The sequence below is a fragment of the Oncorhynchus masou genome, chromosome 24 (genome assembly GCF_036934945.1).
Source record: "Oncorhynchus masou masou isolate Uvic2021 chromosome 24, UVic_Omas_1.1, whole genome shotgun sequence".
Lineage (NCBI taxonomy): Eukaryota > Metazoa > Chordata > Actinopteri > Salmoniformes > Salmonidae > Oncorhynchus > Oncorhynchus masou.
Window position 1 is genome coordinate 65,775,658 of NC_088235.1, and position 17,918 is coordinate 65,793,575.

Below are 17,918 nucleotides of genomic sequence, written 5' to 3' on the forward strand. Positions count from 1 at the left end.
AGTGGTTGTTGCGCACAGCAGACGCGAGAGGGTTTGGTCTGTCTAAGGTGGGCTTATTACTAGGTTTAAGTCTCTTTAAAGGGTGTATACCTCAGAATCCTTATATAAATAAGTCCATGTCTTGGACAGAGTGCCTGTGAATTTGTAAAGATATTGGTCCAACCAGCATCTGGTATGGCCTGATCAGTCTAAAATTGGAAAGGGTGAATTGACATCGTAAAAAGCTAAAGCAGTCACACTGGTTTTCTAATCTCCAAAGTGTCTCAAATTCGAATTTCTTTCAGCTGACTGCCCAAAGGAGATGCTGCTTTTCCTTGGCGCACGCGTTCTGCCTCCTCTCCCCTGAACGTGTGGCATGGCTCGTGTCATGGAAATCCAACATCTCATTTCTTTGCAGGAAACGCTCAGTGCAAAAATCCCCCCTTTGCACACGGAAGCGTATGCATCACAGCGCCAGCGAGAACGCAAGCGAGTCCGCCCGCACAAAAAACTCTGTGAGCAAACACGATTCTCCTAGCCTAGAATATACTGTTGGACGATCCTCCTAGACTGTTGGAAACAGTTTTCTTCCCAACTCTGTAGTAGATGATCTTCAAAAGACTTGGTGGTTAGTCTTTAGCTGTATCTAATGTTTAATATACATTACCAGTCAAAAGTTTGGACACCCACTCATTCCAGTTTTTTCTTCTATTTTCGACATTGTAGAGTAATAGTGAAGACTTCAGCAGAATGAAGTAACACATGGAATCGTGTAGTAACCAAAAAAGGTTAAAGAAATCAAAATATATTTGGGATTCTTCAAAGTAGCCACCCTTTGCCTTGATGACAGCTTTGCACACTCTTGGCATTCTCTCAACCAGCTTCATGAGGTAGTCACCTGGAATGCATTTCAATTAACAGGTATGGCTTGTTAAAAGTTAATTTGTGGAATTTCTTTCCTTCTTAATGCGTTTGAGCCAATCAGTTGTGTTGTGACAAGGTAGGAGTGGTATACAGAAGATAGCCCTGTTTGGTAAAAGACCAAGTCCATATTATGGCATGAAAAATATCTAATAAGCAAAGAGAAACCACAGTCCATTGTTACTTTAAGACATGAAGGTCAGTCAATCCGGAAAATGTCAAGAACTTTGAAAGTTTCTTCAAGTACAGTCGCAAAAAACATCAAGTGCTATGATGAAACTGACTCTCGTGAGGACCGCCACATGAAAGGAAGACCCAGAGTTACCTCTGCTGCAGAGTATAAATTCATTAGAATAACTGCACCTCAGATTGCAGCCCAAATACAGTTGGAGTCGGAAGTTTACATACACCTTAGCCAAATACATTTAAACTCAGTTTTTCACAATTCCTGACATTAGTAAAATTCCCTGTCTTAGGTCAGTTAGGATCACAACTTTATTTTAAGAATGTGAAATAATAGTAGAGTGATTTATTTCAGCTTTTATTTATTTGATCACATTCCCAGTGGGTCAGAAGTTTACATACACTCAATTAGATTTGATAGTATTGCCTAGAATTTTTTTAAACTTGGGTCAAATGTTTCGGGTAGCCTTCCACAAGCTTCCCATAATAATTTGGGTGAATTTTGGCCCCTTCCTCCTGACAGAGCTGGTATAACTGAGTCAGGTTTGTAGGCCTCCTTGCTCGCACACGCTTTTTCAGTTTTGCCCACATATGTTCTAAAGGATTGAGGTCAGGGCTTTGTGATGGCCACTCCAATACCTTGACTTTGTTATCCTTAAACCGTTTTGCCACAACTTTGGACGTATGCTTGGGGTCATTGTCCATTTGGAAGACCCATTTGCGGCCAAGCTTTAATTTCCTGACTGATGTCTTGAGATTTTGCTTCAATATATCCACATAATTTTCCTTCCTCATGATGCCATCTATTTTGTGAAGTGCACCAGTCCCTCCTGCAGCAAAACACCCTCACAACATGATGCTGCCACCCCGTGCTTCGCGGTTGGGATGGTGTTCTTCGGCTTGCAAGCCTCCCCCTTTTTCCTCCAAACATAAGATGGTCATTATGGCCAAACAGTTTTATTTATTTTCCATCAGACCAAAGGACATTTCTCCAAAAAAGTACAATCTTTGTCCCCATGTGCAGTTGCAAACTGCAGTCTGGCTTTTTTATGCTGAGAGGCCTTTCAGGTTATATCGATTTAGGACTCGTTTTACTGTGGATATAGATACTTTTGTACCTGTTTCCTCCAGCATATTCACAAGGTCTTTTGCTGTTTCACACCAAAGTACGTTCATCTGTAGGAGACAGAACGCGTCTCCTTCCTGAGTGATATGACGGCTGCGTGGTCCCATGGTGTTTATACTTGCGTACTACTGTTTGTACAGATGAATGTGGTACCTTCAGGCATTTGGAAATTGCTCCCAAGGACGAACCAGACCTGTAGAGGTCAACAATTCTTTTTTTTTTTTCTCTCATGATGTCAAGCAAAGAGGCACTGAGTTTGAAGGTAGGCCTTGAAATACATCCACAGGTACACCTCCAATTTACTCAAATTGTGTCAATTAGCCTATCAGAAGCTTCTAAAGCCATGACATCATTTTCTGTTATTTTCCAAGCTGTTTATAGGCACAGTCAACTTAGTGTATGTAAATGTGTTACCCACTGGAATTGCGATACAGTGAAATAAACTGTCTGTGAACAATTGTTGTAAAAATGAATTGTGTCATGCACAAAGTAGATGTCCTAACCGACTTGCCAAAACTAGTATGTTAACAAGAAATTTGTGGAGTGGTTGAAAAGAGTTTTAATGACTCCAACCTAAGTGTATGTAAACTTCCGACTTCAACTGTAAATGCTTCATAGAGTTTAAGTAAGAGACATATCTCAACGTCAACTGTTCAGAGGAGACTGCATGAAGCAGGCCTTCGTGGTTCAATTGCTGCAAAGAAACCACTGCTGAAGGACACCAATAAGAAGAAGAGACTTGCTTGGGCCAAGAAACATGAGCAATGGACAATAGAGCGGTGGAAATCTGTCCAAATTTTAAAAAATTTGGTTCCAACCGCTGTGTCTTTTGAGACGCAGAGTAGGTGAACGGATGATCTCCGCATTTGTGGTTCCCACCATGAAGCATGGAGGCGGTGATGTTGGAGTGTTTTGCTGGTGACGATGTTGGTGATTTTATTTAAAATTCAAGTCACGCGTAACCAGCATGGCACCCACAGCATTCTGCAGCAATACGCCATTCCATCTGGTTGCGCTAAGTGGGACTATCATTTGTTTTTCAACAGGACAATGACCCAACACACCTCCAAGCTGTGTAAGGGCTATTTGACCAAGAAGGAGAGTGATGGAGTGCTGCATCAGATGACCTGGCCTCCACAATCACCCGATCTCAACCCAATTGAGATGGTTTGGGATGAGTTGGAGTGAAGGAAACGCAGCCAAAAAATGCTCAACATACGTGGGAACTCCTTCAAGACTGTTGGAAAAGCATTCCAGGTGAAGCTGGTTGAGCGTATCCCAAGAGTGTGCAACGCTGTCATCAAGGCAAAGGTTACTACATGATTCTTCAAAGTAGCCACCAAACACCTTTTTTGGTTACTACATGATTCCATATGTGTTATTTCATAGTTTTGATGTCTTCACTATTATTCAACAATGTAGAAAAAAAGGACAAATAAAGAAAAACGCTTGAATTAACTTTTGACTGGTCCTGTATGTTAGACTTGTGTAGTTTTGCTCCTGGAGTTTTGTCAGTGTCAGCGCCAGCATCATGACTTCTCTCTACAGGAGGGCCTTGCCCTGCCCAGCGACTCAAAGTGATGCCTTAGACCAGACACGGGGAATGGAGCAGCAGTATCTCCTTTAGCCAGTAGCACCTTTCTCAGACCAAGCCTTTACTCCTCCCATATACACATGTAACTCATATTCCTCTGTCTTTTAAAAGAAAACATTCTTTATGTGCTATGCCTTCATAAAAACAGATGTGATGATTTGCTACTGCTGCTCACTGTCTAGCCAAAAGTGCCACAGAAGCCATTTTTAGTCATGTTTACTTCCATGTCTTGGGTCATTGGCTGGTTTAACCTTCCTTTGACACCCAGCTGTTGTTGGTGCCACAGTGTCTTAGCAGTAGCAAAGGAGCTCTGAGACAGTGAATGCTGAGACCGTGCCTGATGTCAGTTATACTGAACCTTTCTGTTTTGATCCCTCGACAGAGATTATTGCCAATCGACGGGGCAAATGATCTTTTCTTCCAGCCTCCTCCCGCACTGCCAACATCCAAAATCTATTCCATCAGGCCCTACTATGCTAAAGATGAGGTAAGGAGAGTTTTTATGGCACCTTTGCCAGTAGATGTGTCTGTCTGTGTGGGTATGGGTGGGTGTTATTTCCCTGTATGCAGTCAGTGATTAGCTGAACAGACTGGGTGTAACTACACGCTATTGGTATCTGAGCTGTCCTCACTTAAACACTGCTTTGAGGTTCATCTGTAGGCCTGTTTACCCATTCTGCACTGTCAGCAGTCCTCCATTCCTGTGTTTTCCTGAGTCCTTTCTAACTGCTCGTGTGTTCCAGCATGCAGTTTATAAGATCTGCAGAGAGATGTACTCTGAAGGAGTGGAGGAACTGCCCTTCTGTGGAGAGGAGCCAGACCTCATAGGCGACAGGTAAGAACCTTTTTATTTTAGTTGTCATCTAACATTTATTTTGAAAACAATGGAAGTGGAGACAATTCACCCTAATGTGAATTATATCTTCAGGTTAGTCGGAGGGTTCCTAAACCTGAGTCCAGACTATGGGTTTGTCCTGGAGGACGAGGAGGGGATCTGTGGTTACGCTCTGGGCACTGTGGACGTCAAGCCCTTTGTCAAGAAGTGTAAAATGAGCTGGATCCCCTCCATGCAGGAGAAATACAACAAGCCCGACTGCCAGAAGGACCTCTCTGAGGCTGAGGTAGGAGACTGGTTTGACGGAGTCTCTTTCGCTTGACTGTTGTTATTCTAGTTCTGTGATACTTTTTTTATATAGTTCTGTGATACTTTGGTCAAATGCACAAATACCCCTTTCACACAATTGCCCTGGCTGAGAGTGTCTGTTAAATTACTAAAATGGCAAACGATCTCTCTCCCCCTCCTGTAGAAGATGATGTTGAGTTTCCATGAGGAGGAGGAGGGCCTCCCAGAGTCATTCCTCTCCAACTTCCCGTCCCTCATCAAAGTGGACATACATGCCAAGGTCACCGACCCCAGCGTGGCCAAGAGCATGATGGGATGCCTGCTCTCCTCCCTAAAGGCCAATGGTAGGCGGAGTTGACAGAACCTGTCTTAATCAATCAAGCACATTTGCTCTGGGGAACTAATCTACAAATCATCCCTAGCAAACGTCTATGATCCATTATCGAAAACTTCAGTCGTCCACATCCCAATTAATGTATAAGGATGCTTGTCATGAGCATGTATGACCCCCTTATGTTGTATCCTCATCTCATAATGGTCCTAGCCAAATACCAGCCATAACGTAACATTATTATCCTTATAATAGTATATAAAGGCTCATACATGCTTATACCAAATTCTAACGCATATTTGCAGGTTTTAAGTAGTGTTACCATAACTGTTACTTATGTTGCTACGCTGTTTACTTTCCCCCCAGGTTCCATTGGTGCGTTCTGTGAGGTGCGTCAGACAGACAAGAGGATGATGGACTTCTACAGTAAGCTTGGCTGCTTCGAGGTTGCCAAGATGGAGGGCTTCCCCAAAGACATAATCATCATGGGCCGCAGTCTTTGAGAACAACTACGAGATCATCAACACGGGACGCAGCTTCTGAAACAGTTAACAGCCTGGCTATCCAAGCAACCATGGGGCTGTATAGAAAGCTTAAGTCAGCCAGGCTAAGGATCACTGTCTGTTACCTTTACAAAACAACCAATACTTGATGATTTTATACTTAAACCACCTGGACTAGACGAGGCTAGAGGCCGCCTGTTTTTAGACCGTGTTCAGAAACATCGCATCTTGTACAGATTCACTGTGCTGCCGCTAAAGGCCTAGAGCTCTGCCGGATTGAAACAGAATCCGAAACTGTTAAGAGCCACAGAGGTTATCTGTAAAGCCCTGTGTGTGTTGATTTGAGCCAAGATGGCGGACGGTTTCCCTCTGTCTTTGGTCTCCAGAATGGAGGTGATGACTGTTCCCCATGCGGCTGCAGGAAGTAGGAGCTGGTCAGGTGCCATCCACTCCCATTAGCCTTTCAGACCATTCAACTTGACTGTCAGTAGCCCCGAGTGGGGGTCTGTCTGTGTCTCACTCAGACACAGTCAGGGGGTGTATTGAGATATTACTCCATCTGAAATTGCACCGTATTCCCCATGTAACACATTACTTTTGTCTGGTTAAAGGTAGTGCAGTTAATAGGGAGTTATTTGAGACTTGGTAGTAGATCCTGACACCACACCCTAGTATAGGCCTAGCTGACATGGTGCTGGTTGGGGAAAAGGGGCCTTTAAAGTATATTACAGTTTTCTCCTGCACCACCTCTTCACAGGTGGTCCTCCTAGCTAAGAGTGGAAAGTGGTTTATGATTCCACCTATACTGTTTTCTAGTGTGTCCATTTCACTCTTGAGTTTGAAAAATTATCTTTCTGGTGTGTTAGATTCCTCAATAGTTTACCTAACCATGACAGACATGCAGATGAAATCATATGTTTGAGTGTTCAAGGAAACTTCTGAAGACTTAAGTAACGAGTTGTTTGCTTGAAACCCACCTGAGTAGAAATGGGTAACCTTGAAGAGAGAGAAAGGAATATGTGGAAGTTGTCACTTAAGTTATGGTTTGTCTATTCCCTTAACCCTTTGCTTTTGGCCATGCTTTTTTACTAGGGATGTAACGATTTACCCAATACGCATCGGTCCCCGATTTGAAATGTTTTAAGATATAAGTGCACCGGTCCATGGACCCCAAACCGATCCAAATGTAGCATGCATCGGTCAGAAAACGATTTAAACGTTACAAATGGCCAGTTCAACCAAAATGTTTTGCTCATTACATTCTTTCTACCTTCTGAAAATACTTCTCAACTTTTGTGACAACTGATGCGTCGTCTTTCCTTCAATGTCGAACTGCATGTAACTGTTGACAGTCATTGATCTACAAGGCGTTTTGCATGTCGAACAACCCCAGGCAATATCAGTAGCCTAGTCAAACTGATACCCTACAGACAGACTTAACGGTATGTTGCCTGTAAAAAAAAATAATGTTTTTTTGTTTTTTTAAACAGGCACTGTTTTTTAGGACCCAATTCATAGTCACATTCTTGCCAGGATAAGCCTTTTTTTTAATATCTCCCGTGCACATGCCGGCAAGTGTGGGAGTAGACGTGGGGCCAATGTGGGTGGACATCCTATTTTAATAATTCCATTATTAATTCAGTTTAGGCTGGACCTAAGAAACAACTCATTTTTCCCCCCAAAAAATAGAATGCCATGTATTGAGTTTAAATATGTTACTGGTCTGTGTGGCCTATATGGCTGCAGCATGCACGTGAAATCAATATTTATTTTGTTAATTAAACAGACAACATACTTGGGCTACATTATTGCATGCTAAATGTTTCTGATCTGTGATGGATGAGCAAACCGATCGATGAGCTATACCACCACTTATTTTCCCAGACAGAGAATTAACAAAATATACAGACGAGATTCAGTGAAACAAAATCACATTAATTAAGACAAGTCAGAGGCTTTTGGTCGGGAGTAAGCCTAGGCTACTAAGTGACTGCCAGTGAAGAGCAAAATAATCCACTTAACATGCTGGCAAAATGTTCTGGTCACTGCTAATAAATGTGCCAACCAGACAAGATGATCATGAGCAGCACTCACCTCAACTTAGCTAACATTACCACAGCCTAATTGTAGTCTTACCAATGTCCAAACAGAGGTTCGGTGAAAAGAAAAATCTGACTTTGATTTATCAAGACCCCATGCTTGTCTCAAAGCGGTGCTGAAATAGTTGACCACGCAGGAAGGCCGCTGTGTCAATCAAATGTATTATAACAGTTGGATGACTGGGAGTTTCAGTAAGCAACAATTTGATGCCTTCAATTGGATTGGCCTACTTTTATTCCAATATTTTTGTCATTCGGTGATGTCTATTCCAACGATAATTCTTTATGGATCCATCCAGTTATAGTTAAGAAAAGTGTGTATATGGTGGGCTACGCGAAGATGGGTGAAGTGACATGTCTCGCCAAGTTTAGAACTGCCAGGATGATAGTAGTAACTGGTGGTGCCTAGCAACCATCAAGACCTTAAGAGCGTGCCAATGCCACCTCAGCATTACGGCTACATTTCATACTAAGCCTAGGGCAGAACTGTACCGCAACCAAGTCGCCAGCAATACCTTTCATATATAAAGAGAAGTTGGCAAAATGTTATCGGGATGCTAAATTAAAAAGATAAGATCTTGGTTTGGAAGGTGTATGAGAAGGGTGCAATTGCGGCCCGCAATTTGTGGTGTTCCTGTATGTGGATATTCCTGCATCTGCATATTCAGGATAAGAATGGCCACATTCAGGAATGCCCCAAATTGCAGGTTGTATTCACAAACTGTTGGTCAAACTGCGCACAGTGCCCAGTTTTGCACGCTGACCAGCACAATGTAGGCGACCTGTTCCTGCTCTTGCACATCTGTGCGGCACCTTCAGCATGCAAATGCTAAAATGGCTTGCATGATATCAAGCTTTATTAGTTGAGTGACAACTTATGTATTTTGCTACGTTATTGCTATCTATGTGCTGTTGAAAATTGTGTTTTACCAGAATAAAAGTAAGCTACCAGAGACAACTCATCTGGCTATACCTGCTGAACAGGGATTACACTAGATTGTTTTGATTATTCAGGTTCACCATCAGCAATAGTTTTGATAGTTTTGCTTTTAGCAATCTGTGTAGATGGTCATTTTTAGATATACAGGGTAAATTTGATAATTTCATGACAAGGATACCAATCACTTTTGCGAGGTGCACTGCATGGTCCACACGAGGATATCACTCCATAACTTCCAAACGGTCAAAACCATTCAATTTTGAAACAAAGTTATTATATATATATATTCATTGCCTAGGTCATAGCTAATTTGTGAACAATAAATATTGATACTTTGCTAGCTCAAACACTTAATCTGCACAATTTCTCAATTTTGATTTCAGAATCAGTGGGGGGACAAAAAAACATGCCTCCCCCCCTCCCCACACACACACACACACACACACAAATCTGGTAATGGGGTGGTAGATGCCGAGTCTCCCTTATGGCTCATCTCAGGTGCCTGCATAGTACATACACCGCATAGAAATAAATAATTTACACGAACACACACATACAAAGGCCCAGCTCATTAGCTCCATCAACAGCAGATTTTAATTTAGAATGGAAAATGAATGTGTTTATGCAACAAATGTGAGTGCATCGCCTCGACCGAATCGCATCGATTCCTTCTCTAATCAAACCTAATGGCACAGAATTGTTTCAAACTAAAACGTATCGTTCCTGTATAGTATCTAGATATGTATAGAATAGTCTTAAAAAGGAAAGATGCGCATCCCTATTTTTTACAGTATGTTTATATTGCTTTTTTATTGCCTTTTGGTTCATTGCCTTTCTATATGATTTTTCTACCTGTGGATATCTCCAAGGGGCCTATTGCCCTGTACTGTTGCTCACAGGTGATTATCATGCACTCTTATCTACTGTCAATCCACCTGACATATACATAAGGGGACTTGAGAATGGGTGGGTTCATGAACGCACCTTGAATCAACGGTGGGCCATCTGCTCTGAAAGGTCTCTAGATTCAGTCACAAATCCAGTGCTCTGGCTCTTAAGCCAAGAGAGATGAGCCAAATCTTAATGTTAGAAAATGTGAAAATAGGACGGAACAGTTTGCAGATGCTTTAGCACTCCCACTATAATACAGCTGCTCTATTTCCCAACTTCCCATGATGTGCTGAGGAAAGCTAACCACTAACCAGAGTCTTATCCAGGACAGCATGTTCAGTTAGAAATATACTGTGTAGAACAGACGCGATTCAAAGCAAAGCAGAATGAGGAACCATGTCGGCTCTGTACGCCACATCTGCAACGTCCTACAACATTGCACCCACTTGAATACCATTGCTGCCCTTCTCCCAGTTAGGGTTGTTAAGCTAGAGTGACATTGACTGACTATCTTCACTGGCCCTGGCTGTGTCAAGAGAAATGGAGGGAGTGATATACTATACCTAGGCCTTTTGTATCTACGTATGTGTTAAATGTTTTATACTCAGTGTTTCTCATTTTGCTGTTTTTGTTCATGTAAAGCACTTTGATCCTAACATGAAGCCTTCTTTTTGTAACAGAAGGATCAGCTGTAGCTCATGTTGTTGCTTTGTCCTAGCTGCCTGCCAATGTGATGTTTTGATACTGCTACATACAGTACATCTGTGCTATGCATGATGCTTATTAGATTTGTTTGGTTTAGCAAACAGAAGAAAAAAAAAAAATCACATCCATATTAGTCTGTGGATGTGGGGGGGGGGGGGGGTTGATAGCTTGATGCCCTTCCTCAACCTATGACGTCACCGCAGACGAGACAAGTCAATTAAAAGGAATAGGGGGAAAAGATGACAAGTATTTTTGTTAACAAAAATGAGCTTTCTGATTTGTCATTTCTCAATGAGCACAAGCCTGAATCAGTTCAAACATTTTAAACACTAGTTAGATTGAAGTATATTAGTCTGCTCTATTCAACACGTCACCCTCCATACTATATTATTCTGTGGTGGTCAAGTAAATTTCCCAGAGAGAATAGGAACATGTATCCTCCCAGTTCACCACATATTGAAGGATTCACTTTTCCATAACGTCTGACATTTTATCATTGCTTGTGCTATTGTGACGACTGCTTTTTTTTCTGCCTCCTGATTTTGAAAGTATAGCTGCAATTGGATGGGATTATTGTAGGCCTGCATTTGATGATACATACATAGGGACATAAGTTTTTTTGAGGGGGATGTTTACTGAAACTCATTTCTGTAAAATGTGTATGTAAAATAAATGGTTTATAATATTAAACAATTTAAAAAGTGTTGTAGTGTATTGTATGAACTTGTGAAAAATGTGTTATGATTACTGATATGACTGGGTGAGTTGTGTAAACAGCTGCAACTATTTAACAGGTATTGTGTAGACTACTGTATTTATTAGGATCCTCATTAGTTATAGCCTAAGCAGCCGACAGTGCATGTGTGCGATATCTGCACTAGGCTGGATGTGCCCAGTAATACATGTGTTTCCCATGGACTGGCTCCAGCATTCTCCATTCAGGCTGCAAATTTCCCTTAACTAGTTTTAATTTCAATAAGGTGGCGTAGGTCTGAGGAGTTTCCTGGCCATGGGCCCAAAATATCGATGTTCTGTTCCCCGAGCCACTTAGTTATCACTTTTGCCTTATGGCAAGGAGCTCCATCATGCTGGAAACGGCATTGTTCGTCACCAAACTGTTCCTGGATGGTTGGGAGCAGTTGCTCTCGGAGGATGTGTTGCTACCATTCTTTATTCATGGCTGTGTTCTTAGGCAAAATTGTGAGTGAGCCCACTCCCTTGGCTGAGAAGCAACCACACACATGAATGGTCACAGGAAGCTTTACTGTTGGCATGACACAGGACTGATGGTAGCACTCACCTTGTCTTCTCTGGACAAGCTTTTTTTCCAGATGCCCCAAACAATCGAAAAGGGGATTCATCAGAGAAAAGTCCTCAGCAGTCCAATCCCTGTACCTTTTGCAGAATATATCAAACTGTCCCCAATGTTTTTCCTGAAGAGAAGTGACTTCTTTGCTGCCCTTCTTGACACCAGGCCATCCTCTTTGCCTCACTGTGCGTGCAGATGCACTCACACCTGCCTGCTGCCATTCCTGAGCAAGCTCTGTACTGGTAGTGCCCCGATCCCGCAGCTGAATCAACTTTAGAAGACAGTCCTGGTGCTTGCTGGACTTTCCTGGGCGCTCTGAAGCCTTCTTCACAACAATTGAACCGCTCTCCATGAAGTTCTTGATGATCCGATAAATGGTTGATTTAGGTGCAATCTTAATGGCAGCAATATCCTTGCCTGTGAAGCCCTTTTTGTGCAAAGCAATGATGACGGCACATGTTTCCTTGCTGGTAACCATGGTTTACAGAGGAAGAACAATGATTCCAAGCACCACCCTCCTTTTGAAGCTTCCAGTCTGTTATTCGAACTCAATCAGCATGACAGAGTGATCTCCAGCCTTGTCCTCTTCAACACTCACACCTGTGTTAATGAGACAATCACTGACATGATGTCAGCTGGTCCTTTTGTGGCAGCGCTGTAATTCAGTGGAAATGTTTTTGGGGGATTCGGTTAATTTGCATGGCAAAGAGGGACTTTGCAATTCATCTGATCACTCTTCATAACATTCTGGAGTATATGAAAATTGCAATCATACAAACTGAGGCAACAGACTTTGAAAATTAATGTGTCATTCTCAAAACTTTTGGCCACGACTGTACATAGGATTCGATCATGTTCTCTAACCACGTTTCCATCCATAGTTTTTATTTGCGTAAAGTCATACCAAAGATGTTTATAACTAACCCAAAATAGACCAGAGCCTGTCGTTTCCAATGGGAGCAAGTGTATCATAGTGGGCATAACAAGCAAGTAAACAGCTGTAACTATGTAACAGGTATTATGTAGACTACTGTATTTAGTAGGATCCCCATTAGTTGGGATGAGTTGGACCGCAGAGTGTATGAAAAGCAGCCAACACGTGCTCAGCATATGGGAACTTCTTCAAGACTGTTTGAAAAGCATTTCAGGTGAAACTGGTTGAGAAAATGCTAAAAGAGTGTGCAAAGGCTGTCATCAAGTCAAAGGGTGGCTACTTTGAACAATCTCAAATCTAAAATATATTTTGATTTGTTTAACACTTGTTTGGTTACTACATGATATGTGTTATTCTATAGTTGTGATGTCTTCATTATTATTCTACAATGTTGAAAATAGTAAAAATAAAGAAAAACCCTTGAATGAGTAGGTGTGTCCAAACATTTGACTGGTACTGTATATAATAGCATCATGTAGAGTACCGCACAGTCTACCCGCACTGTATCTGCCAGTTGTTGGCTAGAGTACACTTGCCAAGACCAAAGTAGGCATATTTGCTATTTAACGCAAAAGTGTTTGTAACAAAACTATCAGTAGAGTTGAACATGCGATGGAAACATGAACTTTTTATTTGGTGCATGAAAACTGTAGTGAAAAATATATTTTGTGTGCACTATGCTATCACGACCTGATTTTTAGCCACAAGTCCATTTGGTGGAAACACACCACTGATGGGAAAATGCGAGTATTTTCGTGATGTGGATTCTAGAATATTCGCATGAAAATCTGTCGCCAATTGGATGGAAACCTAGTTTATAAGGAATTAGTTGTTCTAACTTCTTATATTGATAGACCAACAATAACTCATCCTGTAACAAGTCAACTCCAGATCCACACCAAAGCCCACTGGCCCCTCCCCTTCAAACACACGTTGAAACGTATTTACGCCTGCGACGCGATTTGTTTTGACGTCATATGTTGCATCTCTTGAAAGCGAGTCTGATCTTCAATCGAGCTAATACATTTACTTTATTTTCACACAATCAATTATGTCGCACAGTCACGGAGAAGATGATTGCTGCTCGGAAGACCACGGGAGTGTTGGCCAATCGAGACTGGAGAGCTATGTATTCAGTAAGGATCGCCTTTTATAAAACAATCTGTTGTATAAAATGCTTGGTAGCAGCACACGTGGGGATGCCATCATGTATTTTGGATCGTGTTTGATTGCATTTTTTATATTTTTGTTTTACAATGAGAGTAACCGATTTAGAGAGAAATATATTGTAAGAAAGGCTGCTGAAATATATTTAGATTTTGTCGTCATAATTCTTATACACCCCAACTGTACGCGCTAATGTTAACATCCGTTTCTGAAACACGTGTAACGTTAGCTAAAATTGCAACATTGTAACATTGTATCTTCGTAGGTTGTGAATTATCCTCCAAAGTACCGTTCTACACATTCCAAGGGGACGAAGAGGAGGATTTGGAACACTTTCTCGAGCTACGGACGGTAGGTTTTACTTTAAGTTAGCTAACTACATCACTTCACTCTCTTTGTACAATTAGACTAACTTTTTTCTGAAACATGATAATCATGACATTGGAACCAGTGGTATCAGGTGTGCCAGGGTCCAGAGTTATGTTGCTGTAGCATAGCTTACATGCCTCTGATACAGAAAAATTAGTGAATCAATGATGTAATGCCTCTAAAAAAATCCACTGTAATGATTCTATTTTGAGGGAGCGAAGTTCCTGTACAAATGTTGTATACATTTCTAGGTTTGCTTGGGAGAGGGAGCGAAGGAGGAGAGTAATGTGGTGGAGGTGACCGCTATGAACCACCAGGGGAAAACTATTTCTGTACCTGTCGCCAACCTCCATATCAACTGCCTGCCAATGGTGAGTGGCACACATACACCGTGAGGGGAATGAAACATGAGATTCAAAAGAAGACAATTCTACATTCTCCTACACACTGCTTATTTTAAAGTTTCTGACTTTCCACGTGGGAAATGCATTGGCCACCTGAGGTTTCAGATGTTTGTGTGGATCTGAAAGTGCTAGGGATTGATTTTGGATTAAATGTCTGCCTTGCCGGTCTGCCGTGTGTGTGTGTGTGTGGTTGGAAATCTCAATTGTTTTCTTTCTCAGGTGAGTCTTGGGGAGTTTGAGCTGAAGGCCCCTGTCACCATTAGACTGAAGTCGGGTACCGGACCAGTGACAGTTAGCGGTCTGCACCTCATTGGTAAAATGATTGTTTTAATAATTGGCCTGTAAGGACATGATCATGACCACATATACATTTAAAGGAGAAGATTCACCCATCATATGATGCAAAACTCGTCATACCGGCTGTATTTCTGCCTATTTAAGCGTCAATGGCTCAGATACACATGGAAACATGAAATGACCCTGGGAATGGGTGTAGCAGTGTTTAGAGATGCACAAAAAAACTAACATTCAAAATTGGTGAATCTTTCCTTTTAAAGGGATAGTCTGTAAGTTCTCTGAGCTGTTGACAGTGAGACAGAGTAAACAGTCCTAACTGAGGAACTGCTTTTTTCCTCGTGATTTGATAACTTGTGTCCTCCTCTACCAGCCTCTGACAACGCTGACTCTGACTTGTCTAGCGAAGAAGAAGACTTGGACGAAGAGATAATCCCCATCAAACCAGCCAAAAAGAAACAGAAGTTGTAAAGAGACTGGATATCTGATTAATAAATGTTTATTTAGGGAATAAAGATTCTTGTACCAATAGGAAACATGAAATTCAGATTCTCTATCCCACAAGAAAGTTGTTTAGGAATGTGGGAAGAAACATACCGGGGGGAAATTATGGATGAAAGATGCACGAATATGGGCCTAATTTTTTATCTTTGGCTGTGGCCATGTTTGGGTTGTGGTTACTGAACCATGTCCTCGGGATTAGTCTACTCTCTTTGGCCTGTTGGAGTGAGCTCTTGTTTTCAGCTGTGGAATTGTTTGGTTCCATTATAAAGAATCAATTGCAATGTATTAAATACAATCAAGATCCTAAGATGGTTTTATTATTATTGTAACAAGTGTTTGGTTGAGTGGAAATGGATAACTAAACTTTTGGTCCTGTGTGGCTCAGTTGGTAGAGCATGGCGCTTGCAACGCCAAGCGTCGTGGGTTCGATTCCCGCTGGGGCCACCCATATGTAAAAGGAGTGGTCCCAGCCAACTTGTAAGTCGCTTTGGACAAAAGCGTCTGCTAAATGGGATATATTTTTGGGAAATATTAGGCTGGGACCCAATCCGATCGGCCATGCGGAAACCACATTCACGGTAAATGGTACACATGTCGGTTCAGTCAGAAATTACCTTTTAGTTGTCAATGATCTGAATGAATCCCTGCCATAGTTTCTTACATACTTTCTTGTGGTTACAGCACCATCAGTTGACTGAATTTTTTTACTGTTGACTTTCAGAGTTGAAATGTACCTTTGTTGGTGAAAGTGGATATACATTCATGTTTGCATGCTATCGTTTATTTGGATAACATTAAATCTAATTGTAAATGGGGTTTCCAGGTTGGTGGGGAAGGGGGTTGGAGAGGTGGGGGTTAATGTATTGGTTTTCTTGCTCTTCTGGCTGGGTTGGATTTGAACAAATCAGGATAAATAAGTTAGCCAGGTAGCCTTGAGAAACACTCAAGCTTACATTGGTTATTGAAAGTAGCCGCACAAAAAAGTTATGGTCCGTTTTGTACTATTTAGGGAAATGAAAGCTTGCTAATTGATCCTTTGGTCATTTTTGTTGTACATTTTCAGATTCTATAAATAAAAACACTTTTGGTATTATTAGGTCTCATTTATTGGCTTTTTAACAAATCAATTGTACATTTGAGTCTGACATCTCATGTTGCGCCCAGTGTTGATTGGTCATCAGAGGCTATGGTATTTCATTGAATTGTGTTATTCTTAAGATATGCCTTGCCCCTTCACACATAAACAATAGGCAGATGTACCCTTACACATAGCTTGAGGTGTAAGACAAGAGTTTCCCAAACTCGGTCCTGGGTGCACGTGTTGGTTGTTACCCTAGCGCTACTCAGCGGATTCAAATAAGCAAAGCTCGATGGTGGGTTGGTTATTTGAATCAGCTGGTTCAAGGACCGAGTTTGGGAAACCCTGGTATAAGGCATTCCATTTGGCTTAAATGCAGGCACTTGATAAACACAGCCCAGTTTCAAAGGTTAATAGATGTGAGCTTCTCTTTCTAGACATTTATTGGTCTGGAGAGGGGAATCTGGCTGAACATAATTTATGGGAGAGAACTTTAAGAGCTTCAGGAATAGTTTCACACATAGAAGACATTTGTTTTCCCTCACTTAAGGCTTGCAGATGTACTATGGCGTATAGCAGGACATGGCTGAGAACTGTAGGAGGGTAGATCTGACATTATCGACTATATAAAATTTAAAAAACCAATATATATAAACTAATAGGTGAGAAATATGAACACTAGGGGGTCTAACATAACTGCCTGTGTAAAATCCACTAAACAGAAATCCTCTGCACAGACAGAGCTGTTGGTGCTCTCTCTACAGAATAGATCCAATGACTTACTGTGTTTGTCTGACAACCCAACAACATGTAATTCACCACACAAAACAATGCTATTTTGCATATAAACATGATTTGTACAGAGGGGCAAAAAAGTATTGTCAGCCACCAATTGTGCAAGTTCTCCCACTTAAAAAGATGAGGCCTGTAATTTTCATCATAGGTACACTTCAACTATGACGGACAAAATGAGAAAATAAAATCCAGAAAATCACATTGTAGGATTTTTAATGAATTTGCAAATTATGGTGGAAAATAAGTATTTGGTCAATAACAAAAGTTTCTCAATACTTTGTTATATACCCTTTGTTGGCAATGACAGAGGTCAAATGTTTTCTGTAAGTCTTCACAAGGTTTTCACACACTGTTGCTGGTATTTTCACCCATTCCTCCATGCAGATCTCCTCTAGAGCAGTGATGTTTTGGGGCTGTTGCTGGGCAACAAGGACTTTCAACTCCCTCCAAAGATTTTCTATGGGGTTGAGATCTGGAGACTGGCTCGGCCACTCCAGGACCTTGAAATGCTTCTTACAAAGCCACTCCTTCGTTGCCCGGGCGGTGTGTTTGGGATCATTGTCATGCTGAAAGACCCAGCCACATTTCATCTTCAATGGCCTTGCTGGTGGTAGGCTTTGTTACTTTGGTCCCAGCTCTCTGCAGGTCATTCACTGGGATTTTTGCTCA

At 41.6% G+C, this 17,918-nt stretch overlaps 2 protein-coding genes across 2 annotated transcripts in view; both read left to right on the plus strand.

The window, feature by feature from the left end:
- The window catches only part of LOC135512503 (protein O-GlcNAcase-like), a 32,749-nt gene extending 23,909 nt beyond the window's left edge, over window positions 1-8,840 (plus strand). The window contains exons 14-18 of the mRNA XM_064934591.1: window positions 4,186-4,290; window positions 4,547-4,638; window positions 4,732-4,924; window positions 5,111-5,270; window positions 5,624-8,840. Coding sequence (XP_064790663.1) covers window positions 4,186-4,290; window positions 4,547-4,638; window positions 4,732-4,924; window positions 5,111-5,270; window positions 5,624-5,760 — 687 coding nt within the window. The 3' untranslated portion in view covers window positions 5,761-8,840. The remainder of the gene's footprint in view (window positions 1-4,185; window positions 4,291-4,546; window positions 4,639-4,731; window positions 4,925-5,110; window positions 5,271-5,623) is intronic.
- Window positions 8,841-13,600: 4,760 nt separating this feature from the next.
- On the plus strand, window positions 13,601-16,469 carry npm3 (nucleophosmin/nucleoplasmin, 3). Its single transcript, XM_064934592.1, has 5 exons — window positions 13,601-13,774; window positions 14,071-14,156; window positions 14,426-14,545; window positions 14,798-14,891; window positions 15,246-16,469. Exons 1-5 carry the CDS (start codon window positions 13,690-13,692, stop codon window positions 15,341-15,343), a joined length of 483 nt encoding a protein of 160 aa, XP_064790664.1. The 5' UTR covers window positions 13,601-13,689; the 3' UTR covers window positions 15,344-16,469.
- Window positions 16,470-17,918: the final 1,449 nt, after the last annotated feature.

Excerpts from the sequence above, each read along its gene's own strand:
- npm3 (XM_064934592.1), top strand. The coding sequence starts at position 13,690 with ATGTCGCACAGTCACGGAGAAGATGATTGCTGCTCGGAAGACCACGGG. Across the intron at positions 13,775-14,070 it reads ACTGGAGAGCTATGTATTCA|GTTGTGAATTATCCTCCAAA; the intron begins GTAAGGATCGCC and ends GTATCTTCGTAG. Across the intron at positions 14,546-14,797 it reads ATATCAACTGCCTGCCAATG|GTGAGTCTTGGGGAGTTTGA; the intron begins GTGAGTGGCACA and ends TTTCTTTCTCAG.